General features: G+C 48.0%; 1 protein-coding gene across 1 annotated transcript; it reads left to right on the top strand.

The window, feature by feature from the left end:
* The first annotated feature begins 8,135 nt into the window (after positions 1 to 8,135).
* Positions 8,136 to 25,732, top strand: WNT2 (Wnt family member 2). The gene is made up of 5 exons (XM_075491559.1): positions 8,136 to 8,230; positions 9,634 to 9,857; positions 13,030 to 13,307; positions 16,218 to 16,482; positions 25,503 to 25,732. Exons 1-5 carry the CDS (start codon positions 8,151 to 8,153, stop codon positions 25,730 to 25,732), a joined length of 1,077 nt encoding a protein of 358 aa, XP_075347674.1. The 5' UTR covers positions 8,136 to 8,150.
* Positions 25,733 to 27,180: the final 1,448 nt, after the last annotated feature.

Raw genomic sequence — 27,180 nt, forward strand, 5'->3', positions numbered from 1 at the left:
AGCTGGTTTTTTTGGCATAAAGCTGTAATTATTACTTACTAATTACTAGTTTCATTTTTACCTTTAGCTGTTGTTCAGAGGTGAGCATAAGCAAATAATTCTGATCATATCACATGTTTATATTTAACATTATGATGCACATGTGTTTTGGGGGTTGGGAGGGTTTAAAATATTTTAAGTATCCCATGCAATTTTATGTTGATAAAGATATTTTCTCTTGCAGTTTTTCATACGAATCTATCATATGAAAAACTTCCCAGTGAGGTGTACTTTTCTTTCTTTGTCACAATCACAGGACTGTGGAGATCTTGTTACACATTGCCTGAAAAGTAATTTCCCACTGAACTATGATATTCAAATTATGCCTGAAATCTGTTTCCTCAGGGATGCTTACTTCTGTTAAGAGTTTCATCACATCTATTAAAAGGATTATAGCAGTCCTTTGCTAAGTTGCAAGCAACTTAGAAGGCATAGCAGCGTGTTTTTTCTTGGTCTGGTCTTTCACTGCAGCAGCTTCATGTTTAGAGTAATTTTTTCTTAATATTTTCTCCACTTAAAAAGGTGTTTGTAATTCTGCAGTGAAATATTAATATCTGTTTTTCATCTGGTTACCAAACCAGCTATGTTGGAAAAAAGGGAATTGATATAAGTAATTCAAATCACAGTTATGTTTTGGCAGACTTCAGTAAACATCTGTAAAAATGCTGAATGTTTCTGAAGGGACATTCTTCTATCAAAATAAAACAGAAGCAGTCTAGAAGAACGTAAGCCTCAGTGGGTGTGTCATGCTTTAGCTTTCTTCTGTTTTCAGAGATGTTGTGTGGAGTCTTAAATCTTTGATGTTCCCTCCAGAGACTCGCAATGAGAAGATAAAAACCTGAGTGCTACTCCAATTGCTGTCACAGTTGTTCTCTGCTTTTTGTTTTAGAAAGCTATGTTGGGTGTTAGTATGTTTCCTTGTTACTGCAATTGTTTTACCTCCTTTCCTCCCAGGTTTCTCCTTCAATGCAAGGAACATCCTACAGAGTGATGAGGCCAGAGGCAAATACAACATAAGTTGGGTTTTTTTTCCATTCTGTTCCCAACTTCAGTTCAGAAGGGACAGGCTATATTCCCCCCCCCGCCACCATCTACCAGCAGAAGTGGAGAAGCACACGTACTATCAGCATACTGATTTGAACCAGCAAAGTACAGAAAATGAAATAATTTTTAAAATAGTTCTCTGTTTCTTGGTATTACCTTATAATTAATCCTGAACTAACAAGATGCATATCACAAAAGGAAGAATCCATGGAAATGGAAAAATCCGTGGAAATACAAAAATCTGTAAAGTGCAGTTTTAGCTGCTTGTCATACACATGGAACCTTATGTATACACAGCACTCCTCTAGTGAGCTCAAAATACAGTTCAAATGCAGTTCCCAGTGATGGGATGGCTCACAAGTATTACTAGAACTTTGACATGTAACATCTTTTGGGTTTTTCTGTTGGGTGAGAGGGTTTTTTTCCTTTTTCTTTTATTTTTTATTGTTTTTGGGGGTAGTGGGAAGATGGCAGGCATTTAGTTCATACTATGTTTCCAACATGTACTTTCACTTTAGTTAAGTGGAATTATTTCAACCACTAGTAAGATTTCTGTGATACTGCCCTTGAAAAGGTTTTGTTACTTAGCTTCACAATTCCTTACTTCTCCACTTCAGTGAGTATTTGCATTAACGAAGCCACTTCAAAGGACACTAGAAGTAGCTTCCATTTCAAGAGATGCATTTCCTACCACTAGTAGATCTTGTCATTTGAGACAGTAACTAAGAATTTAAGTTATCTTTTTCCACAAATTTGAAGAAAAGATCCACTTGTATGGAGTCCTTTTAAGCTAACCTTGAAGGTCTTGCAGTTGAATAGGAAATCTGCTCCAGAAAATAGTTTTATTAGTATTTAACTAAATTATAGGTATAGCAATGTGAATGATGCCATCAGTGTAAAATACCTATGAGGGAAAAAATAATACATGATACTTGTTGATAAATGTTTTCTAGTTTGAGAGTTACAATAAAATATTCTTTGCAGAAATGAGTCAAAAGTCTGAACACTTGGAGCTGACCTCCAAAATGTGTTTGGGAGAAGCTGGTCCTGTTAAGTTATCTTATGGATCACTTATTTCAGGTGCTTATAATCACAATTGCGAACACACATGTCAACAGCATTTGGGTTAAACATAGGCTTTCTGCCAGCAGCATCCTTAGCATGGTGCACTGTTGAAGAATAGCATTCAAAGTGGCATAAACCACAAAGGAGAAGCAAGGGTCTTGGGATAACCATTTTGAGCTGTCCCATTAATTGATTGGTCATGAGCTGTATTGCGTGAGTAGGATATGTCAAGAGCCAAATAAAAAAAGATTATTTTAACCTACCATATCATAAAAAATGTCTGTTTTCCTCTTCAGATTCCAAACTCGAGCTTAAACAATGAATTTCAAGGTCCTTTATTCACTTTCACGTTGTTCCAGTGCCTCTTTCAAATTCTCTGTTTGAGGAGGTATCACAGTCTGGTTGTGATAGGGCAGGAAGCAAAGAAAGAGATTCCTTCAACATCTGTCCCTTGAGCTACGCTGTCAAAATTCTCACCCCCACCAGCACCGGGTAAGGGAGCCTTCAGATGAAAACGTCCCTGCTGAGAGGCCTCCTTCTGTAAGTCATCAAATTAAAGTCATTATCCCAGAACAGTAAGAATACAACGATTTGCACATCTATGAGGGGATTGGAGGAGAACGCTAAAGAGCTTTGCATGCATTAAGCAGGTAAGCTGCACAACCCTGTGAGGTATTGTTCTCCTCTTACAGTAGTGCAAATTGAGATGCGGGAGGATTGAGTGGATTGGACCTGGAGCCAAATCCTGCAGATACATAGTTGCTTAAAGGTGCAGCGAGGTTCCTACTTGCAATACCATTGGATACCTAACTTCTCTTGATACGGATGAATATTCATGTAATGGCCTTTTCTGAATCTTTAGACTGTTATGTAAAATTAGGGCCTTGGGTGATCCTGTGGAGACCTGAAAGAACCTAAAGAATTTTTATTTCTAATTTGTCCTGCCCAAGATAAACTGCAGGTTGTGTGTGTTGTGTCTCTCTTCCTGTGCTTTGGGATTTGCCCCACTCTTTAAATTTGACTTGTGGAGTACCTGGTCTGTCACAAGGCATTGTCCAATTACTCCTCTTGGGTACCGATTGCAAGTAGTAGACAGTAATTTTGGTTATGTGCCTTCCTAAATTGAGGAAGAGGTTTTTTTATTATGTTCTCCATTGACTTAGAGAAGTGCTGTGTTTGGTTTTTCTTTTTCCTCTTGCCATCTTTGAACCCCTTCAGGTGTTCCCCAAAGCTGTAACTTGCTCATATATGTAAGCAGGTGTTTGCTTGCATTTGCCTTCTCTGTTCCAGCAGTTCTGCAAAAGTTACAGGTCATCTTTCCCAAATAAAGCTTCTGTGTTACTAGTAGAATGCTACAGATGTTGCTTTGGACTTTACGTGGTTGAAGGTTTTGAGTCTTCAGCCTTGCTAAACAAGTCTCTTTCGGAATAAATGGAATAAATCCATCTTACCCTCGTGTCATGAAAGGGCAACTAAGTGATCCATAGCTTGTCTGTTAGTTGTCCACTTCCTTGCAGTCTGTTTTGGTATTTGTACAGGGAGGTAATCTTTCTGCACAGATAAAGAGCCTTGAAGGTTGAGCAGGTATCATAACTGCAGGTTTCTGCTTTTAAAGACTTTTACTGTCATTTTGGTGTTCTGGAAGCATGGGGGAGATGTATATTTGGAAATTTATATTTCCCTATTCTAGAAATAGGAATTTCCAGGTAATGGGGCTCTGTATTTTACAGACCAGAAATGATAAGTGGTGAGGTATGAAATGGAGTATTACTGGCATTAAATGAATAATGTGATATGTATCCTTAACAGCTTTAATAGCTGTTACATTACTTTTAGTTTTTATCCTGATTCAAATGGTGTAGTTTCATGTAATATAGAGCCATAGTCCCTGGAAGTGGGACTTACAGGATCCCTCTGGGAAGGCCTTTCAGTTCCTTTTCTTTTAAGCTGTGCTACTGACTGTGATATATATGGGAAGATGCCTTCTACTTAAGGGTTTGGTGGGTGTTTTTTCTTACTAATTATTCTTCTCAGATGAGCCTTCCATGCGTTCAGCTTTTCTGAAAACAGTCTTTATTTGAATGTAGAAATACAGGTTTAACTACATTATTTTCACTATTGTATTGAAAAACCTCAGCTCAATTTCTTAAGGTATGTATTCAAAAAATTGGGCTTTCAGTGTTCCTGGCTACTCCGCTGACATCTGTATTGCACACGGCGTGACTTCTTGACTGGATGAGAAACTGTGCATAATACTCATTGAAGGCATATCCAGCTTTGTAAGTCCAGTCTGCTCTTGCAGGGAGGGGAGGGCCCACAGCCTCTCCAGGGCTGCATCAGGACCAGCATTGCATCACCTGCAGGTCGAGGGTGTGATCTTTCTCCTCTCCTCAGCACTGGGGAGGCCACAGCTGGAGTGCTGGGTCCAGTCCTGGGCTCCCCAGTACGAGAGGGACATGGACGTACTGGAGTGAGTCCAGTGAAGAGGCATGAACATGCTGAAGGGCTTGGAGCATGTGAGCTATGTGGAGAGGGTGAGAGAGCTGGGACTGTGCAGCCTGGAGAAGAGAAGGCTCAGGGGCATCTTATCCGTGTGTATAAGTACCTGGGGAGGGGAGTGAAGATGGAGCCAGGATCTTCTCAGTGGTGCCCAGGGGCAAGCCAAGAGGCTATGAGCACAAACTGAAATGCAGGAAATTCCATTTAAACATGAGGGGAAAAAAATTAATCCTGGGTCAGACACTGGAGCAGGTTGCCCAGAGAGGTTGTAGTGTTTCTGTCCTTAGAGGTACTCAAAACCGGACACATCCCTGAGCAACCTGCTGGCTGGCCCTGCTCTGAGCAGGGGGGTGGACTGGAAGAGGTCCCCCAGGGCCCCTTCCAACCCTCACCCATTCTGTCATTCTGTATAACAAGAGAGTGGTTAATAGAAATAACCGTATCCACGGTGAATTCATGTAAGGCCAGCCCAGAGTGCAGTGCTCGGAGAAGGAATCTGGACAGTAGTAAAGCTGGAATGCAGATGTGGTAAACGACTCTTCAGGAGAGGAAGGGGAAAATGTTCATGAGCTGCTGGTGCGGTTGCCGCAGGTAAAGGAGCTCCTGTTAATATAGAAGGGTATCTCAGAAAAACCAAACAGGTCAACTTTTTACTGCACACCTGAGAAGGCTGGTAGCAGGGAGGACTAGCCTCTGCTCAGAAGGGTCTAAAATGCTGCTGGAATTTGCTGTCCTCTCCCTGGCGTTTCTCTTTCTCTCCCCTGCTGATTGATCCAAGGTGTATCTCTGAAACTTCAGAAACTGAAGTTGGCCAGCAGCTGAAAATTCGAGTGTGTTTTTTCACACTGATAATACTTTTTCAAATAGATGTTGAATGCTCATCTGTTGCTTTTAAGGCCTGCTGGAGTTAATAACTGGAATTGTAGTTGCCTCTGGGCAAGTGGTACTGCTGGAGGAGCGGTAATGTGCTCCAAGCTTCAATAGCCCTTAACCCAAAGTCTTTGCAGCCAAAAGCTTCTCTGATATTGGGGGGGTAATGGTGGGGGGTGGTTGGTTGGTTTCTGTGGAGGTGTTTGCATCTTGGGGTTTTTTTGAAGTGAGATTGAGAAGTGGGTGAATGTTACCACCTCGAAAATTTATGCAACTCTACCTTTTGCATTTTCTTTCTGAAACACTACATGCTTACATCTGGTTGTGTCTCTGTGATCTCAAGAAGTCATACTGAGCGACGGCCTGGAAGACTGATGTCTTTTCTGCACACAGTCACGCTGTAACTTGCTGCCTGAAGAACAGATCTCAGAGGGTGCTTGCTAGCTTGCTTTTCCAGGATTTTCACCTGGGGTTGACAACTGAAGGCATCTTTTAGGAACAAGAACTGTGCGGTCCCTAAGTTATTTAGCAACCTTCAGAGTTTGTCTTTGTTACAGACAACGAGGGCGGACTTTGAACTGGGGCATCTCCATCTTGTTAATGGTGGTTCATTGTTTGGAATATCCCTATATAGGTGTATTTGCCCTATATAGATGATGCTGAGTAAAAAAAGTTGCTAAATTCCTTGTTCTTGAATTTGCTTATTTGGCAGCCATCAGCCACGGACTGCTGCACCTGGAAGCTGTGATTTCTGCGCAAGCAGTGCCAATGCCTCCATGCACTCGGTGTGCGGGCTGCTGCTGGAGTAGTGCCAGCGTGAAAGGGCAAGACAACGTTCCTTATGGCTTGGAGCTGAAGGACAGCTGCTATCTTCTGTGGCACTAGCCTGACTGCATTTGTCGTGGGTGAGATGTGGCTGATAAAATTGACTTACTGGAACCGTTCTATTGGTATGCTTTAGTTATGTTTTCGTGATGGTTAAAGAAGCTGTCGTGAACAGCAGTGGGAAGAGTGTACGGGGAGGTGAGGAGCAGAAAGGTTCTTCAGTGGACTTCTTGGGGTCTTGAGGTGGAGATGTTCTCATTCCACTGGGGGGACAGGGAGAGAGGAGACCTACACCAGGGAGAGCTGGTGTAAGGTAAGGGCGAGGCGACGGGAGCGAATGCTGCACGGGTGAAGAAGAACGAACGGGTTCAGAACACGCAAGAGGGACAGGAGGGGAAAGAGGGTATGCGGTGGGGTGAGGCCTGCCCCGCTGCCGGCTGGCAGGCAGCGGGGCGCTTCACCCGTGCGTCGAGCAGCAAGGGAGCGCGTCTTCCCCACGCGTGGGTACCAGGGCAGGGCATCGCGTCTGGGCGGCGGCCGGGCCCGCAAGCGGCGGGGCAGGGCAGGGCAGCTGCCGCCGCTCTGGTTGCGGCGGGGGCGGAACCGGAGCTGCCGCTTCTGCCACTCGCGATCGGGGCGCTGGGCGGGCGCGCTCCCGGGAAGGAGCCGCTCCCGCGGGCGGGGGGTGGCGGGACGGGACGGGCGCTACAGCCGCCCCCGGCGGCATCCGCAGCCCCGGAGGCATCGACCCGGCCCGCCGGCCGCCTCCCCGCGCTGCCCCGGGCAGGGGCTGCCGGGCGGCTTGCTGGACACGGGGAGGCGGTACGGCGGCAGCGGGCCCCCCCCCCGCCCCGGCCTTTAAGCGCCGCGACGGGGCGCGTAGCCCGTCGCCCCCGCCGGAGCCCATCGGCCGGGGCGTCCCGGCGGTGCGCGGGTGGGTGGGCAGGCTCGGGGCGGAGCCGCTCCGGCGCTGGTGCCCGCGGAGAGGCCGCGCAGGAGGTGCCCGTACGCGGTGCCCGGGAGCGAGGGGCGGCGGCAGGGCGGTGTCGCGCCCCTGCACCGGGGCTGCCCTTGCTCTCGGCCTCTCCTGACCGGGGCTGCCCTTGCTCTCTGCCTCGGCCTCTCCTGGCGACGCCAAGTCGCGGTTTCCTCCCGCGCTCGCTGTCGGCGGGTGCGCGTGCGGAGCAGTAAAGCGGCGCCGTGTCGAACCCTGAGGGTGCCAAGTGCTGCCGGCCTCCGACAGCCGGGGTGGTCGCCGCTGGAGGCTCCGCAGCAGATCGCGTAGCATCTGCTGGCGTGTTTGAACTGTCTGCTTGTAGGGTTATTGGAAAGCAACTGGCTCCTCGGGATTCCTTGCCTAATCAGAGGTGTTACCTCCTCCTCTTCCCCCAGTGTCTCTTGACATCATTTCATCCATCAGAGTTTCAGAGGAAAAAAAAAAAAAACAACCCAAAGCAGAACCCACCCAGTCTGTGAGCAGCCCACACCAGCCCCTCAGTTTTGCTGTGACTGCAGGGAAGAGCGGGATCAGGGCAAAGATGAAGGATGGGAGCGGGGCTGAGCAACTTGTCCTGAAGGATTTGGTGCGGGGCGAATCGAGAGGAATCGGGAGCGATGCACCGAGCGGCATCCCCCGTACCCCGGGAGGGGATCAGTAAACGCCGCGGCCGTGCGTGGGGATGCGGAGGCGCTTGACCCGCGGGCGAAGGAAGCCCTCAAGGTGCGCTTGCTCCTGCCGGTCATCGTTGCTCCATGGGATTTCTGCTGCCCCCCGCGACTGACCTGATGTGGACCGAAGCGTTTCTAACATGAACTTTCTCTCTGGGATCTGGTGGTCTCTTCCCCTGGTCTTGGTCTGGGCGACCGCACCAGTCACCTCCTCATGGTGGTAAGTTGTGCAATTCCAGGAATTTTTATTTGCTCTTGGGGAAGGTGGGGTCGGATTAATTGTAAATTAAGGGAGGGGGGGTGGGGAAGCCTCTCCCTCGCAGGCTCGTACAAGCGCAGCTCGCTGCTGCCAGCTGCTCCGGTCCAGAAAGCCCGGCCTTAAAGCAAGCGGGATTAGACGGTCTCGGCATCTCCTTCCACACCCCGTCCCTGCTCCCCGGCCTCCTCCTTCGCAGAAGCACAGAGCAGCTGCGAGGGCTGAGCGGGGCTGGGGGCCCGGCCCGGCGGGGGCAGCGGGCACCTCCCGGCCGGCGCTGCCAGCCCTGGCCGCTGCCCCGGCGCAGCGGAGCCGCCGGAGGGAGTGGGCGGAGGGCAGGCTCGCGGGGAACACGCCCGAGGTGCGCGGATGAAGCGCTGCTGCTGGCAGCCAGCCCTCCGCGCCCCGGCGGCTCTGGGAATTGGCTGCGGCAGGGATTTTTTTTTATTGTTATTTTTTTTCCTTCTTCCTCGCCCTCCCTGTCCCCTCCCTCCTTCAAAGTTTCTCCGCGCTGAACTGCAAACTGCAAGTGCGAAGGGTCGAAAGCCCCGCGGGCAGCGCAGGACCCCCCTCCGAATGGTACTCGGTCTCGTTGCGGGGCGTCCAAGCGAGCTGCAAAACACGTGCTGTAACGGGTTAGAATGGAAACGGAAACCTGCCCCTCCAAGTGGGGACCCCAGCCAAGCCCGGACTGAGAAGTCTTGGCCTAGAAGAGGGGTTAAACCGCTTCTTACAAACCGGGGAACACGTTTAACCTTGGCACTGGCTGACGCGGGATCAAAGCCTGATTTATCATCGGGCTGAGCACGTTTCAATAAAATGACTATCTGTGTCTGTAGCCGTATAAACGTTATTTATTGTCGTGGCTTTTTGTCATGGTGTCTTTTAACTGCCGCTTAACTATATATATATTTTTTGAAATCGCGGCTTTAACGATTTTATGACCTTATAAAATAATGAAAATGCCAGAAAAGGACATTTTCTTCTGTTTGATCCCTTCAAAAGACACCTATAGTAGTTTGGGTTTTATAAAAGGTACCTTTCGAGGCATTTCAGGACTAATAGAGACCATCTGGGTACAGCTGGTGATGTAATTTAATTTGTGTCAAAGTTTGTTTTATTTTTTTAAGTACTGCCCGGAGCTGCGATAGCGGGGTTTGGGGTTCTCCTTCACGTTATTCAAAAACACGCACCGCGGACTAACTTTAAAGGACTTCCACCAAAAACGCCGAGGCGGCTGCAGCTCCGCATCTGCCAGAGGAAGGCTGCCGCCCGCAGACGGGGCGCCGAGGACCCCCCTCCCCCGGAGCCGGTGCCCGGGGGTCGCCGCGGGGCCCCGGCGCTGCCCTGCCCCTTCCCTCCCGCAGGTACATGGGGGCCGTGGGCTCGTCGCGGGTGATGTGCGACAACGTGCCGGGCCTGGTGAGCCGGCAGCGGCAGCTGTGCCGGCGGCACCCCGAGGCGATGCTCTCCATCGGCCGCGGCGTGGCCGCCTGGACGGCCGAGTGCCAGCACCAGTTCCGCCGCCACCGCTGGGACTGCAACGCCCTGGAGCGGGGCCAGCGCCTCCTCGGCCGCGTCCTGCTGCGCAGTGAGTCCCGCGGGGCGGGGCGGGCCGGGCCGGGCCGTGGGAGCCGCCTTCCCGCGGCGTGGCGTGGCGCGGCGCGGCGCGGGAGCTGCCTTCCCGCGGGCTCGGGCGGGGCGCGCAGCGGGGCGCGCAGCCTCCGCGCCCCCGCGTAGCTCCCGCCGCGGCGCCGCCTCCCCGGCGCCTTCGGGCTGCGGGTCAAAGGGGGGGCTCGGGGGTCGGCGTAAGGGCTAACGGGTGGGGGCTCGGGGGTCGGCGTAAGGGCTAACGCGGCTTTAGGGCCGGTCAGTGCGAGGGCTGGCACCGCCGGGGTGCGGCCGGTAACACCGGGAGAGCAACGGCAAGCGGCGGCCGTCCTCCGGCTACCCTGGTTGCTAGCAGCGGTGAAGCTTCGTTTTACGTTTCAGGAGGAAGGGGAAATGCGCTATTATCCCGGGGTCTCACAGTCAGCAGAACAGCACATACAATCGCTAGAAGCGCTGCTTTGCTTAAAAACCCGATTCAGAGCAGAAAGACGGGGCGAGGTTCAGAAAGGGGATTCTGGCACGTTAGAGGCTGGCCCTGCAGTTCCCAGCTTCTCAGTTTTTCGGTGCCTGATGGACCCCAAAACTACAAATTAAGGTCTACGGAGAAAGCGAGATGCCGGAATGCAGCAGTTGGGCAGAGGGCTTTCCAGCACAGCACAGCCCACATGGGGACACCGGTACTCTGGGGGGCTGAGAGGGGCAGCCCACGTCCGAACGGGATCCCAGCACGTTGGGATGGCAGACGACTATCCCTTCCACAGGCTGGTTCCTGCTGGAGCATTTCCCCGGGAAAGCGCCAGGGCAGGGTGCAGTCCCACCAGGGCTGCGCTGCCTGCAAGGTGTGGAGCGAGGTGCGGGGTCTGCGCCCGTGCCGGGCAGCGCTGCCCTCCAGGCCCTCAGCCCTCTGCGGGGGCTGCCACAGCCAGTCCCTCAGATCTGGCTCCGGAGGAGAGATAAGTGGGGACACATCTGATAGGGGTGAGCCAGGCTTGGCAGACCCTGAGCAGCTGAGGACTGAGGATGGATGGTTAAGCAGGGTGTTGTTGCCATCCAAAAGTTGGACTAAGGCATCTAGTGAGTCTTCAGAGAGCTTAGATGGTCCTTTTGACTCAAAGAAAGGGCTGAGATCTGTTACCGTACCAGGATGTCCCTACCCAAGTGATAAACGTGCTGACATGCTTCTAAGCTGCAGCTCTTTTCACCAAATGCCACACCTGGGCGCACGGCCGTGGCACGCAGCTGGTGGGGCTGGCCCTGCCCTGGCACTTGTGTCCCTGGGATGTCCCCGGCACCCTTCGAGAGCCTCTCCAGGCTGTGAGCAGCAGCATGGCATCTGCGGGGAGAGGAGGAGGAAAGTACCCCAGGGCCATTGCCCCAGCCGTGGGGATGGGGAGGAGGATAGGAGACACTGGGCCTGCTTATCCGAGCAGTGGGATACATCTGCGGAGCAACATTTGGTGCCAGGCTCCGCTGCTGGTAAGCGGTTGGTTCCCGAAACCAGCTTCATGTTCCCTTAGCAATTATTTGTGAGTAACCAGTAACGTCACCCATCAGCTGAAGTTTTCGATGAGGTTTGTCTGACATTCAGGAAAACACGTCTAGCAGAATATGGCCTAATTCTGATGAGGCCATTTCATAAAAAAAGTAAAAATGCAGTTTTTCCAAAAGTGAAGTTTTCACTGTTGGCTCATGGGCGAGAATTAAGGTGTCAGGCTTCTGAGCTCTACACTGAGCCTGATCAGGCAGTGATTGCGATGGGAAACGTAGCTTGATGTTGCTCTAATTTGAAATGAAATGGTTTTGTTTAGTTTAATAAACTCAAATGAAACACTTTTCTTCCAACGACATCAAGTGTTTCTTTTTAATTAACGCTTTAAAAAGTTTTGCTGGTTCTGAATATGTTTTCTCAGAAATCGGCCTTCAAAAGAGCATGATTTGTAACAAGCCACAGTATCCCCTGCCTGATTTTGAAGGCGGTGTATGGAAGGCAGGGTTTGCCCAGTCCTTTTGCAAGCTTTTAGTTGCCATTTGCCAAAGGTTTGCACAGTGCACGGAAGTCTAGGGCCCATTCCCATTTGAAACATCTAGATGCTACCGGAATATAAATACTAAATAATAAGTTATATGGTGTAATGCTGCCCCTACAATAAAATCAGAGATAACATTATCTCTTTAGGGTCCTACTTTACTGCGCTAGTATTACTTAAGGCTTACAAGTCCTCTGAATGGGGGTCTCTCACTGCTGGTAGCCTTAGATACTGCACAAAAATGTACTTCTCTTTCCATACTAAAAACTTTAAAAATATGTAAATATCCCATTATCGTAAATAGAGTTGTGCCAATATATGACAGCTCTGTATTGTAAATTACTACCTCTTATAATAAACGTAAGCGATGACTGCATTGAAATACATACCCGATAGCTTAAGAGTGGGCATAGTCTAGAAATGCAGATAACCTTTGGTATAATAAAGTATTTTCATTAAGAGAAGGGAAAACTGCCTGCACAGCTGGCATGTGGAAGTCACAGCTGCCAGGCCAAATCCTGCCTCAGGCATGACACAAGCAGTGCCATTGATTTAATGGAACTTGTTTGTGTGAATTACGGTTACCGGGCTTGGTTCTAGGCAGAAAACCTAAATTTATTTTCAGAAAATAACACCCATGATTTCTCCCTACCACCTTTTAAGCAGGAAAGTTTATTCTGAGGGCTGCAGAAGAGGAAAAGCTAGTTTCTGGAGCTATTTGTAGTATTTTGCAACGTACGTGTTGTTCCAGTGTCCCTATTTAATAATTTCTTAAATCTATCTCTGAGATAGCACTTCATATATTTTCCGAAATCGATGAAACACGATAGAAATACCAGCTGTCCTATTCGCATATCTGTACAAAACAACTGATCCATGAAAGTATATTAATCAATATCAGAAGCACACATTTAATGTTTTCCAACTCTAACACTATATTGATGAGCTTTTACCAGGGAGGGGTCCAAGTTTAAGCCATGACTAATTCTGGCTCCAGGGAATGTGTGATTTCAGCCCAGTTTTATCTTTTGCTCAGCAAAAAAGTCCAGGCTAAATGGCTGGAGTTAGGATAGCCACTCAAACTAACTACCCCAATGGTTTTTAAAGCAATTTTTTTTGTTTCAGGTAGTCGGGAATCTGCTTTTGTACATGCCATCTCCTCCGCTGGGGTTGTTTTTGCCATCACCAGGGCGTGTAGCCAAGGGGAGCTGAAATCCTGCTCCTGCGATCCCAAGAAGAAGGGCTCTGCCAAGGACAGCAAGGGCCATTTTGACTGGGGTGGCTGCAGCGATAACATTGACTACGGCATTAAATTTGCCAGAGCCTTCGTGGATGCCAAGGAACGGAAAGGAAAAGATGCAAGAGCACTGATGAACCTTCACAACAACAGGGCTGGAAGGAAGGTGGGTGCCCATCCAACAGATGCCTGGAGATGCTCTCAGTGAGCTCTCACGGGTCTGGGGCAGGTAACAGTTGGCCCTTGCTGACTGGTCTCAGCAGTTAGGAAGAAGTATGGGATGAGCAGGAGCCTGAGATGCTATTTCTGTCTCCCTTGGAGGTTCCGAGATCTCCAAATAGACTGGGTGCGACTGCTTAACAGTGCTCCCGTCTGAGTTAGTTCAGTGGCTCCTTCTGTGGGAAGGTAAGCCTGAGCCCAAGTCGTTGCAGGATCAGTTTGGATGGAGGTTTTGGTTTGAGCCTAATCCTTGTATATGGAGGAGTTTTACTTTTGGTTAATATAGAATAGAAATTCCTAAGGGAGGCTGAAGGCCACACTGAAGAACAGGCTTGACAAGAGCAAGTTCAAAATAGCATTGGAGAAAGAAACTATCCTGACCATTCCTGTATGTATAGAGTAAACTGGAACACAAAATAAGCAGAGATAAAATACAATTACTTCACTTTTTAAGAAAATAAATCCAAAATACATGTCCCTCCAAAAGGCGTTGGCCTTGGGGCATGACCTGCTCTAAACAAAACCCTTCTCTAAACATTGTATGAAAATACCATTCCTGAATTTCAACAAGAAGAGTCTTTACTTTTTTTATTGTAGGTGAGTAGAAGGACTAGTTGCCAGGCGTGTTGCCCACTGCTGGTGCAAGGGCTGGGGAATACATACGCTCACATTTTGTAGTGGTAGCTATAAATAATAAGAATAGTGCATGAAACTGGAATGCACTGTTTCATTATTCAAAACATATTCAAAATTTGCTACATCCACGACATCTGAAATAATAACAGAAAAATATTTTATAGTGCTAGACCAAGCACTTCTAAAACGATTTGTAGGGCCTTCTTGTTTCTTGTCTTTGGTTTTCCTTAACCTGTAGGAAGTAAATTGTTCATATTCTGATCATTTTGTATTAAAAATTTCCCCTTATAAACTGTAAAATTCTTCTGTATTAACTAGCCCTTATTAGAAGAAAAGATCCAATTTTAATGAATTGTACTGCAAGTAGATGATTTTTCTGATAAATCTTTCTCCTTCAACATCTTTCCTCCACCTGTTTATTACCAGCAGGTGTAATTAATATGTAACATAGACAGATGAGGCTGTTCAGATCAGTGATATGCATATGCAATACTATGGCTGTATTTATGTTACCGTCCAAAAGAGACTGCAGTCTGCAACACAAGCAAAGACTTTATAGGGGTGAATTAGCTCCATGCTGGGAAGTCCTTTCTGAAATAGTTGAGTATCTTAGTTTAAAAAAATACATATGCCAAATAATAAGACAGTATTGGTAAGCAGGTAGGTGTTTTAGGAAAAGATCAAGGGACTTTAATAAATGTATTCGATTAAAAATAGCCAACGCATTCTCATATGCTCTAGGGCCTGCTTTATAGAAAGGGATGCTGTTTGGTATCCATGGTGCAACAGTGTAGGTGTAGCTTTGCAGGGATCTCACTACCTCAGCCCGCCCGCAGGCCTGGCATTCGGATCTGGGTAAGACCAGCTGTGCCCTCGGCTTTTTCTCACACCCAAAAGGGGTGTCGATAGGTTTCTTTTAAAAGCAGACTATTCAGATTTTACTGATTAAAAAATACATAGAAAAAATATTTATAATATTCCCATTATCATACAAAATAATATGCTGTGTATCAGTATATGAACATCACTGACAAAAAAAATGTCCTGCATTCCTATGTGCTTCTTCCACTATTCCAGCAAGTTGTTTTAAATGTACAAGTAGTTAAACTGATTTCTACTCAGATAATTAAAACCAAGCATCTGCTTAAATTCCAGTTTTGTGATAGTACCATTGGCAATGAAGTGGGGCTGTGGGAATGTCAGTGACTTATTTGAAGCAGTCATATCGTTTACAAGTTGGAAAGAAAATTAAAAGTACTTTGGTTTTATAACGCATTCTCGCTTTATTACTAAGTGCTTGACTGAAAAATGCTGCCCCACTGTGCATCAGTCTCACTTCTAACCATGGAGCTTTCCTCTCTCTTGCCTTCCTCCCATGATGCTGTTCCTCTTGTACAAACTCTAAAATGTTCATATTTCATGAACCCTTAAGGCATAATATTTATAGATCAAATATCCATGTCTTCAGAATTAGGAATGAATTATTTATTGTATATGAACCCATCTGTTGTTCTCCAACATCATACAGATAGCTTAAATGTCTGAGATGAAGCTGAAATGGCTTTAATGCTATCCAGACATTAAATTAATGATGAAGGTGATCCCTCTAGTGCAAGCTAATGAAGGTCTTATTCTAAAATGTTTGTTAAAAGGTTTATAAGCATTTTTAAAATACCCTATTTTAAAACTTCGCGTAGATCCGTTGCCTAGCCCAGGTATGACGCTTTGCACAGTCTCTGTAAAAATCATATAAATATGAAATGCTTATGAATTTCTGGGCAATATTTGAAACACTATTTAGGGCAAAGGGCAACTTCATGAAGGTGAGCTAGAGAGGGTCAGTGTGGCGATGCTTCAGCTGGAATGATGGGGAAAGGGGGTACCTTCGCCTACCAAGGGGCTGAGTGATTCTGCCCATTTCCCAGATCGTTTCCTCCTGTCCAGTCTGTGTCCTCGCGTTATGGACCGTCTCGCTCCTGGGGATGACTGGCAGGTAAGGGAAGGTAAGCCCACCAGCCAGAGGATTGTGTGTGCGGTTGAGTCAAGCAACCAGAGCAGACCAACCATGTGGGGTGACTTGATGCTACCAGTGGGTGTCACTACAGACCGTGATTTGGAGACCCATTGCAAGCCTGGCCATTACAGGATGAATGGAAAAGGGCTGAGAAGCATAAATTACAGTTTGTTTTACCTGTGTATATTTTACTGCGTTTCTAAACAGGCCGTGAAGCGGTTTTTGAAACAGGAGTGCAAATGTCACGGTGTGAGTGGATCATGCACTCTAAGGACCTGTTGGCTGGCCATGGCAGACTTTAGGAAAACAGGAGATTATCTGTGGAAGAAATACAATGGAGCGATTCAGGTGGTCATGAATCAAGATGGCACGGGTTTCACTGTGGCTAATAAGAGATTTAAGAAGCCAACTAAGAATGACCTGGTATACTTTGAAAGCTCTCCAGACTACTGTATCAGGGACAGGGATGTAGGTAAGCCTCTATCGTTACACGTGAATGGTTTTATTGCAGACATTTCTACTTTGAAGGTCAAAAATTATCATTATTATTGAGTGTGTGTGTGTGTATATATACATATATATAAATCCATGCATGTAACCAGCAAGAAACAGTCAGGAAGATGTTTTGGAGGGACAGCTCTGGACAAGAACAATAGCTCCTCCATGTCCCTAGATGTATGACAGCCAGTTGTTCTAATATAATTCAGCAGTTTCTTCCAGATGCTATGGAGCCCTGGAGACACTGCAAGGCAAAAGCAGCTTTTAGGACAAGTTTGAGTTATGCTCTGAGGCAGGTCCATACCATCTGCGGCCACGTACACGCTTGTATCACGCAGGTCACTCCAGAGCTGCCAGGTGTAACTACAGCAGCCCCCAGTCCCCTGATACCCCTATGATACCACCTCCCCTCGCATTGCTTCTCTTCCATATTCTCATGCTACTGCTGCAGACTCCCAAGAGACCAGTGTCCTCCTTTATCTGCACCTTCCCTGCAGCTCACTGTTGGACCGTGGACCCCCTGGTTGTAGACACACCTCTCCCCATCGGTAACGTGGGGGGTACAGCAGCTTGGTGCAAACCATGCTTGCGCCAGTCAATGCAGCTGTCGGTAACGTGGTGCAAGGCAGCTGGAGGACGTGCAGGCGGATGAAAGAATAGAGGTCGGTGGGGCACAGCACACTGTGTCAAGTGACACAGCTGTTTATTCCTCTTTACAAGACCATGTTGGCTCCTTCCATGGTAACCATCGCATTTTCTGAAGAGTTGTGCCGGCCCCAGTGGGAAGAGGTAAAGTTTCAGGGCTGCTATTAACACTGAAGTTTTCTGCTGTCAGAGATTTCAATAGAGACACGCTGAACAGTGTTACAGGATTCAAGGCATTGCCAGGCACCAGGAATCCTGCTAACGGTTCTTGACCTGTGTCTAGTTATTTCCTGATGTGGCAATTGAAAACTAGCAACCAGAAAACCAGAAATTTGGAAAAGGGAGCCAGACTGAGTAATGTATGAAAGATGTTGTGGAACCAATTAATAGGTTGTATAACATACCAGATTGCACCCGGTATGACATATCTGTAAGTATCTGGATAGCAATGCAGCTCAACTCTTTTTGGCACTGCTGCGTATTTACAATCCAAGTTTACTTGGAATAAGCATTGCAAAACAACTGTACTTAAATAAGAACAATATGTGAAATCCTGGTCATGTACTATTGACTCTAGTGAACCCAGAATTTCATCCAGTACGCTTATGTTTTACAGTGTTTCTGGTTAGTTGAGTAGTCAAGGTAATTTTAAATGTTATTTATGGCTTTTGCAGGTGATGCTTATTACCTGCACAAGCACGTTGTTCCTTGAATAGTGACCGATACTGTAAAGTCTAATACTTTAATCCAGGTGAATAAATGAGTATGTTGTGGCATTGTGCAGAGACTAACTTTGCAGACTAGGATTTATTCAAAACTTTATTTCTCGAAGTTGCCTCGTTCATTGTAAAACCCATGATTTCTTTCCCCCAAAAAGGAGAGCCCATACGCAAACCAAATCTATGTCGACAAGCCATTTAATAATCTCTTTGTACTAAGCCTAATCTCATCTGTCAGTCTTGTTATCGTGGAGGAGTGGGCATTTTTCACTGCAGTGTATTACGTGCGCTTCCCTGACGCTGTCAAGCCTGCCCAGAGATGGCGGAGTCTGACACGTGCTTTGGCTCAGCTCAAGATAAGGCTGCGGATGAGGCGGTGTTTCTTTGCTGCCCAGAATTCAGAGAATGTGGCTGTTTGGAAGAGCGCATTTTTGGCAAGCTGCAGTAAACCATTAGCGGGATGCGGGATGCCCTGCTGCTTGCGTGGAGCAAAGAAAGAATCAGATGAACAAAAACCGATCTGGCTTTGAGAGAGGTAATTTCGGCAGCGGAGCAGCATTTTTTCTTAATTACCTTGGGTTTGCCCTGTTGAGCGCTCCAGAGTGTCAGCCCTGTTAAATGACTGGAAACGAAATGAGATTATGGAAGCCTGAGTTTGGAAATAGGTGGGGAGCATCTCAGCATCAGCTAAATGTAATACCACAGCGCTTTAGTATGTCCTTGAATACAGTTCTGCCTTTCATTCTCTGGGGAACTCAAGCAATTTAGTGCTTCAGGAAAAAGAAAAGCATATCTAGAGATCGGTTAGTATTGGGACTGAATGAAGGATTCCCAGAGCAAACCTTATGAAGCATTACGACTTGACCAGGAGACAGCTTCACAAACTGTAAAATGACCAAGCCAGTGTCCTCTGTGGCTTGGGCATGCTAACACATATGAACCAGAAAATTAAAGGTGCTCAGGGGCTGTACCATCAGCAGCCTATCCAAAAAACTATGCATCTCATCTTCTGCTGCTGGGGCTTTTACTGGTGGCTCTTCTCTCTGGCGGCAGGCAGCCACTGGAGTGTGCTGGGACTGAATACAGCCCGCTGGGTCTGGCAGTCTGTCTGGTGGAGGCAGCTGGTCATACATGCAAGAACCACCCCTACAAAGTGAAAAATGTGGTGGTGGTGGTGTTATTTTTGTCCTAGAAGGAAAAGAGGAGTCATTGGTTTTGGGAGTGAGATAATATGTGGAAAACACTAATAGCAACTCAATAGCAAGAGAATGTAATAACCTGACCACCTCTTGTCTAGCATTAAGATTTCATGACTTTTAGAAAAGGACCAAAGGAAGATTTTCAGAAGTGTTCAGAATTCACTTAACTCTGCTCATGTGGATGCTGAAATAATTTTTACTCACAATTTTGTACTCATAATTCGATAGAAACAGAGGTAGGACATTCCAGAGGGCTTTTGAAAATCTTCTCATGAACTTACAGATTTTGCCACACTTCGCATGGTCTTCCCTTATATTATCATAAATTTCCAGCTCCCAAAACCAATACAAGCATGCCCAGGACTACACAGGAGGAGAAACCTGTTGGAAATGCTAAAGCTGTGAAGGAAACTAAAGTGGCGGCTACACAAGTGGCAGTCCCGCTGTAGCACGTACTCTCTTACCTTGAATGCGTAACTTCACCTCCAAAATGCTCTAAAAAAACTCTTGCTTGTCTGATAATAAGCTTCTGTTAGAAGCATTTTAAGTTTTGAAAGATTGCTATTTGACCATCCATGCAGGCTAGGTTGACTGAAAGCTGTTGCAAGTTTATCATGCTTTGAATGTGCCGGTGGACAAGCAGAGGCTGCTTTAGGAATAGACATAGGAGCAGCCGTAGCGTGGGCATCACCAGCTTGCTGGCCGAGCTTCCATTACAGGCTGTTGTTTGTAGAGATTACTGAAGCAGTGTAATATCTTCCTACAAAAGACAACATTTTAGAACAGGTTTATTAAAAATTAATTTGTACAGAGCAACCAAAAACCATAGGCAGTGTTTGAGTGAAGCCTCTTCCTGCAGGGAGACCCCCGCCAAAGTGTGTAGAGCAAGCTGAGCTCAGCTACGTGTGTTGAGGTGGTGCGTATGAGTGAGGAGGTTGCTTCCCCAAGCGTGGACACCAAGGTGGAGGTGGTGGGTGAGCGGCAGGATGGCGTTGGTGAGCACGTGTTGACTGTTCGCAACTGTTCTGGTAGCAACAAGGCTTTGGCCGTGTGGAGGTGGTGGTGGAGCAGAGGCAGGTTGTGTCTACATGGAGATGGTCTCGAGCTGCTGCAGCAGTCCCTCAGGACCTACTGCAAACCCATGTGCCGTGTGCTTCAAGTCATCCCTAGGTTTCTCCCAACACTCACCTGGTCCCGTTTGGGCGCTGTCAAAGCCAGTGTCGCTGCCTCTGCCTGCGCGTGGGGTGTGGGTCGTGTGCCTGGATTGCGGTGGCCATCTCCTGTGTCCCCAACAGGCAGACACGGTGCTGTGGCTGGGGCTGAGGACCCTCCACACCTAGCCTCCTGGTGGAAAGCACTGTGGAGGTGCATGTGCAGTGCTACAAGCAGCCCCCAGGAGCTGCGCATCGGGTGATAAACCACATGCCCAGGGTGACCTGCTTTGGGCCCTTCACAGGATTATTTCTGTGTTAATTTATTTCCCCTGCTGCCCCACGTAAGCCATTTGCTGCATTTTTGAGATGAATGAGGCCAAGTCCGGAGTGAAAGAAAAATGTGAAATTAAAGCGTAGCCTGCAGAGTATTGATGTTGGGCAAGATGTGTTAGTACTTGAGGTATGTAACCCATGGAGGGAAACCAATCCTGATCTATGTCAAAAACTTCTCACTGAGGTTAGCCGCATACAGGCAGTCCCTGTGCAATTTCTTGGCCCATATCTCCCAATTTACGCATTGCAGACATGTTGGGTGCAGTCCCAGCCCCATGCGAGCTGACGGTGCAGCTTGCGATGACTTCCATCAGGGCAGCTCTCCTCCAAGCACCGTCTGGCAAGGGAGCAGCGCAATCGCCCCAAGAGCCTCTGGTTGCTGAGAGGTTATGACAGCTGTCAGTGGCTATGGAAATTAGAGCGAGATGCATTAGCTCTAAACTGAATCTGGATAAGCTGTTTTTATCAGCACGTTGGTGTCTCTTCGTTGCTGGCCTGGGAAATCCCAGCCCCTCTGGATAAGTCTGTCTCCGGCGTGCGCTGCCTGTCCTCTCTAGCCCTGCTGTACCGAGGTGTTGTACGTGAAACACGTGAATGTTTCTTGTTTGAAAAGTAGCTTCAGAGCTACTTTAATGTGAATATTTCCTTTTTTTTTTTCCCCCCAAACGCTTGTGTGGAAACTAGTTTATTGTTGTCAGGGGGTTCACTGCTTTTTTTTTTTTTTTTTTAGGTGAAAGTCAAGTAATGAACGTTATTGCTTGAAGCCAGATTTTCAATCAATAGAAATAGAAGGGAAAATCTCACGTTATAAAGGAATAAATACATTTTAGTGCTTTAGGAATGGGAAAAAAATATTTTTCAATTTACCATAGGTTTGCTTAAGAAAACAACTGCAAACCAAGAACAAAGGGTTTGATGTACGGGCCGTAAAGTTGGCAGTATTAAAAGCTATGGATGTTTTGGCAGGTATAATGTTGTGTGTCGGCATGGCAATTCCAACACTTGAAATAAAAACAAAGAGGTTGCACGAAAACTTTTGACAAGTTAGAACATACTCCTGCCTCTTAAGTGATGAGGAGGTGCATTACAGGTAGCAGGCAAAGCTCAGAAAGCTCTGCCGTATTTTGTTTAGTGTCTTCTGTTGTCTTCATCACCTGGGTACGTGAGTGCCCCCAAGGAGCGCAGTGACTCGCCTGCCTGCTCGCTGTCAGTTATTGCTCATTTTCTTTCTCACGAGAGAAGCCACAGAGATGCTGAAGATGCTGTTTGAACTTTTCAAAACCGTTGGTTTCGCTCAGAAACTAAGCCTTTATATGAGCCTGTTTTCTCTTCGTCATGTTCTGTGGATAATTTAGTCTCCTCTCCTAGTGGCGTAGTAAATGTTGATGTTGTATTGTGGGCAGTATCAGATGATACTGGCTTCTGACTATCTGTTAGGGGTTGAAATCATTTTGGTTTTGAAGTCAGTGGCAAAACTCCCATTGAAACCAGCAGGCATATCCCGCTCAGGTTCTCCTTCGCTGCTGTGCGGTTTCCCAAACATCTGGAAATGAGAACTTTGGAGTGGGAAACTAACCCGTGCCTCGGCTGAGGAATGCGGTCAGACCTTCCCGGGGCAGCTCCTGCACCTCATCGCAGCCGGGCGTGATGCCCCGTGCCTGGCCACACGTGGAGGGGGACGTGGGGCCTTCCTTCCACCCCAGCGGCCAGGCGGCACGGCCCCGCTCTGCTGCTGGTGAGGAGGCGTGCCGAGCGGAGAGCGGCTTTGCTTTGCCTCCGCTGGAGGAGCGACGCCTGGCCGGCCGCCGCGCAGCGGTGGCACAGCGAAGGCTATCGAGCGTCCAGCTCCCTTCACACAAACCACACGCAGAGAGCAAAGCACCAAGTGGTTTGAAATCTAACCCAAAGCACGGTTGTTGGAGATTATTGTCCTAGACATGCTGCGTTACACAGCCCAGGCACTCCAGGACTTTGGGGCTGAGCCCCGTCAGCGGGGTAAAGCAGCACACAGAGCAAGGGAGGTGAGGGGGAGCCCATGCAGGGAGGTAAGCAGGAATTCACACCAAATTCCTGACGTAGAACGTTAATCATAGGAGTCGCAAGTTTGGCCTTTGTACCTTTTTTTTGTCTGAGCAGAGATGGCAGGACAAGCGCCTATAAAAGTGGTTATTCAGTTGTATTTTGCACAGTCTGGGATGCGATGGATATTGCTGTGGGCTGACACAAGCACCAGCGCTTACGTTCAGATGTTCCAGCTGTTTGCACGGCGTTGTGAATGGGGGAGAATGTGGTAGCCAGGAAGCAGGGTTTCGTTTGTTTTCTGCCACAGGCTTCCTACGGGACCACAGGTGGATCACGTAGCTCTGCATCCTCCTGACTCCTCAGCCCTGCCTAGATCGGGGGCACCGGGGGCCACTGGAAGTCTCTCTCCCCCAGTGCGGAGCGATTCCTGGAGAAAGGATCTGGGAAAGGCCTTTTGGCATCACTGCCTTGCCCGATGTGCTGGCTGCCCCGGTGCAGCTGGCCTTGCAGGGAGAGCTGCGTGGCACAGGGCTTGCTAGGGGTGATGTGCGCCCGTGTGGGTCGTTGCTGGTGGTACCTCTCCTCCTCCTCCCCGGGACCCCCTGCACTGGGATTCAGGAGCCACCACTGGCTGTGGGGACAGGAGACCGGGAGTTACTGCTGGTTCCCTGTGCAGGGCTTGTCCGATGCAACACGTCACTGGTTTTTACATCCATGTGAGGTGCTCCCCCAAATAGCAGAGACTTACTTTAAAGTGCTGCTCAGCTGCCTCCCCAAGGATGCTACGCAGAGCACTGGTCTGTGGGCACCAGCGTGAGGAGGCTTGGACCCCGAGGAGATCTGGGATTTATCAGACTGCAGGTGCAGGAGCCCATCTTGGCTCTGTTCAGCGTGCCTTCTCCTCCCTCTGCCTTTTCCCTTTCAGGTGGCTCAGCAGGTCTCCACTTGGCCAGTGCCACAGCACCTTTGTGGCTCAGGACCCCTGAGCCTGGGCCGGCGTCTCCGCCGTCGGCAGCAGCGGGCGAGCAGCTCCCGGGGCAGGTGGTCGGGGCGGCCGTGGGCACCCGCTGAACCCAGGGTGTAGGTGGCCACGCAACACCCTCCTTCTGCTCTGCCCGCAGCAGACCTGGACCAGCGATTTGATATTGAAGCTTTCCAGGTGTATATTTCTACCCAACGAATATTTAAATATTTAAATAAATAAAAGGAATGTAGGCTATGGGAGAGAAGGTTGAGATGTCTTCTAGGGACTGAAACACTTCTCCGGGGCAGCAGTTGAAGCCTGTCCTGACTTAGATGCAAAAAGAGCCAAACATGCCCCACCGTGGCTAAGAGGCTAAATTACATATTGGTCCCATGAAAAGCCACAGTCCAAGAAGGTGACTTTACTCAAGTGCCTGAGAGCACTCGTTGCCTCAGGGTCTGGGCCCAGGCCTGAAACGATATGAAGTCTCCCTGGTGCTGGGGACAGTAGAGGATGGAGGAACAACAAATACTTGTATGTTGTGAAGTGCTTCAATACAGCAGCGGTGGTATATACAGCCATAAGTACATCATAGGGGGAAAACAAAAGAAAATTGGAATTTATGCAGCTTAGATTTTTAATAATTACAGATTAATTACAGCTGAAGTTTTATTAATTAAGATTGGTTTGCTATCCTAGCTCATGCAAATTTGAATTAATGTCTGCATGTATTTTTTTTCCTTAAGAAGGTGAATTGTTCGTATTTGATGTACACCTGTGAATACACTTTGTAAAATGTTTCCAGTTAATTTAATGACCACAGTCGACATTTAGGGAATCTCATTTTGGCCAAGAACAGAAGAATGGAGCTATAATCAGGTCTAGGGAAAATGTCAGAACAATGTTCATCTCATGGATATACCATGGATTTATACTAGCAATACATCAGAAATTAGGTGAAGTAATGAGTATTCATGAAGTTTTCAGATGGATAATAATAATCTGTCAACAGCTGTGGTATAGATATGAAAGTGAACCGTAAGATAAGTTTGTATTAGATGAGCAGCAGCTCCCATGTGGTAGAGTAGCTGTTTGGGCTGAGACATGCCTTAAAGAGCCATTTTGTGCCACGCGGAGATGGGCAGAGTCATTTCCGCCACTCCAGAGAAATTGTAAGAACCTGAAGCGGTGGGGTATGTTCTCCTACCCCTCGTTCTGCCCACAGCAGGCTGTAATTTATTTTCTCCTAATCTCCGTCGAGAAAGAGGAGGACCACCCTTGGTACTTACCCTGCGGCGATGAGAGGTGCACAGAGCAGCCACTCTTCAGCTGCCACCTGAACTGGTGGACACAGAGGCCATGGGTGGACGCAGCGGTGATGCCAAGTGGTTGGGGTGCTTCTGTGCTCACTTCTGCAAAGACTTCAACCACCGGCAGCATGGTTACTCTGCCCAGCACGTCCCTTGCAGCCACCAAATTTAGCAGTCTCTTTGCCAGGCCTCCCCTGCCCACCCGGAGCTCCCCTGCAGAGCCCACGAGCTCCCGAGCACCACGGGGGTGCTCCTCCTGGGCCCCCATTTCACACAGCCCTGGGGGACTGGACGCAGGGGCAGGAGGGGGCTGCACGGCTGCCTCGGGGAGGGCGTCTGCTCGCTGGAGAGGAAAGAGGTGCTACGGAAAGATGAAGCAAGGCATGATGATACTAACAGAACTGGGCAGAGCCTTGGAGTATTTGGTCCATTTTCTTCTCATCTCCAAAGCTGATTCCAGGATAAATTTGAGAATCTGAGAGCAATTTTACCTTATTATAGGCATTTCTCTGGCTTGATATTGAATCCCAGGTAATGAATGTTGAAGGATCAAATACATTGCAAATTATGGCTCCTATACCTATTTTTATATGCTTTCTGTCCTTCCTTAAAATCCATCTCTTGACCTTTCCTGCATTTCCTTTGTAGGGTCCCTTGGGACAGCTGGCCGGGTTTGTAACCAAACCTCCCGTGGCATGGACAGCTGTGAGGTGATGTGCTGCGGGAGAGGCTACGACACCTCCCGCGTTAGCAGAATGACAAAATGCGAGTGCAAATTCCACTGGTGTTGTGCTGTGCGCTGCCAGGACTGCCTAGAAGTGGTAGATATTCACACCTGCAAAGCGCCGAAGAGCGCTGGCTGGATCTCCCGGACATGATGCACAGGCTACTGATGCTTGAGGACCACAGCCTTTGCCCTTCCTGGTCCGTGCAGGGAATGTGTCCGAGGTCTTCTCTACTTTTACGCCCGTTTTGCCTTTGTCTTTCATTGCACAGAAGCTGCTGAATAATTAATACAAACTCTGCAGCATTTACTTCCCATTTCTGCATGACAGTGTTGCCGCGGAGTTGTCTGTGCATAAACTGATGCAGCTCTGGAAGGACGTACTTCTGCCAGGACTCTTCCAACCAACACGCAACTCTCCTCTGGATTCCTTCTGGCAATTCATTCCTGCCATCAGGAACACAGCAAGACGCAAAGATGGGGCATTTCGTACAAGACCGCCACGACCAACTGCATGCGCTGAGCTTGCTTGAGCATCTTCCAAAGGATCTTGTGCTGGCCACAGTCGTGCCCTGGATACTGAAGTGCTTGGGGGTTTGCGCACCCGTTGGTGAATCCCGCATGAGAGAAAATTTGTGGCCAGGCTGGGTGAAAGGCTTTACCGGAGGGGTGTTTGTCCATGCCCAGTGGACTGGAGATTGCAGTGACGTGGCCACCTGAGGCTACCCCGGCCACCGTTACCATGCTGCGGCTTCCCGTGGGGCAGAAATTGGCCCACGGCAAAAAGCAAAGGAAACTGCGGGAGATGTATTCAACCACAACATTTTCATAAACTATTAAAGAGTCAAAGCAAATGTCTTAGTTATATATTTGTGAAAACTTGCCTTAAAAGCTTTTAAAGGATCATTAATATTAACTGCTGAGTTTTTTTGTGATCTGAAGGACTGAAGAGAAGAGATTTGTTTTTCAGCCTAGTGAGAGCTGGATATAGGACACTCAACTACCTGAGGATAAGGTTTCCTATTTTTCACTTACTGAATAAGCAGAAAAACGTTTGCAGAAAGCTGATGGAGAAGGAAATACCTTGTCTCAGTAATGACTGGGTTTCTAAAGAATCTATCAACTTCTATGTTCTTTTAATTTTAATAAATCTATTAAATGTGTTCAGAATGCTACTTTCCATTCAGATGGGGACTTCCAAATGAGATTTTTCACTGAATACTTTCCGCAAAAACTTAGGCTGTGATTAAGGGTGCATTGGCCTCTGATGGAGGCAGTTACAGGTTGTGCCAGGTCCATATGCTGGGCTGGGATCAGCACAAAACAACAAAGTGCTGGAAAGTTGCGCAGGCTCACGATGCCCAGAAATTGCAGCCTCACTGGAGAGGAGCTGGGACAGAGGGCACCAGCCATCTCTTCTTGGAGCAGAGACCAGCAAATGAGCCAAGACGAAAGATGGGGCCTGTGCTGATAAGTCTAATAAGGCTCTGGAAAAGCACCCATGAAGTGCAGAGACAGGCAAGGTAATGAAAAAATAATGTAGGAAAAGGAGGCTGAATGGGTGACAGAACATGTATATGCAGGTAAAATTTCCATATGAAA

Source organism: Mycteria americana, chromosome 1 (assembly GCF_035582795.1).
Source record: "Mycteria americana isolate JAX WOST 10 ecotype Jacksonville Zoo and Gardens chromosome 1, USCA_MyAme_1.0, whole genome shotgun sequence".
Taxonomy (NCBI): domain Eukaryota; kingdom Metazoa; phylum Chordata; class Aves; order Ciconiiformes; family Ciconiidae; genus Mycteria; species Mycteria americana.

What these genes read in the sequence shown, in the direction of transcription:
- WNT2 (XM_075491559.1), top strand. Translation starts at nt 8,151, where the DNA reads ATGAACTTTCTCTCTGGGATCTGGTGGTCTCTTCCCCTGGTCTTGGTC. An exon ending in CCAGTCACCTCCTCATGGTG is followed by an intron (nt 8,231 to 9,633) that starts GTAAGTTGTGCA and finishes TCCCTCCCGCAG; the next exon opens with GTACATGGGGGCCGTGGGCT. An exon ending in ACAACAGGGCTGGAAGGAAG is followed by an intron (nt 13,308 to 16,217) that starts GTGGGTGCCCAT and finishes GTTTCTAAACAG; the next exon opens with GCCGTGAAGCGGTTTTTGAA.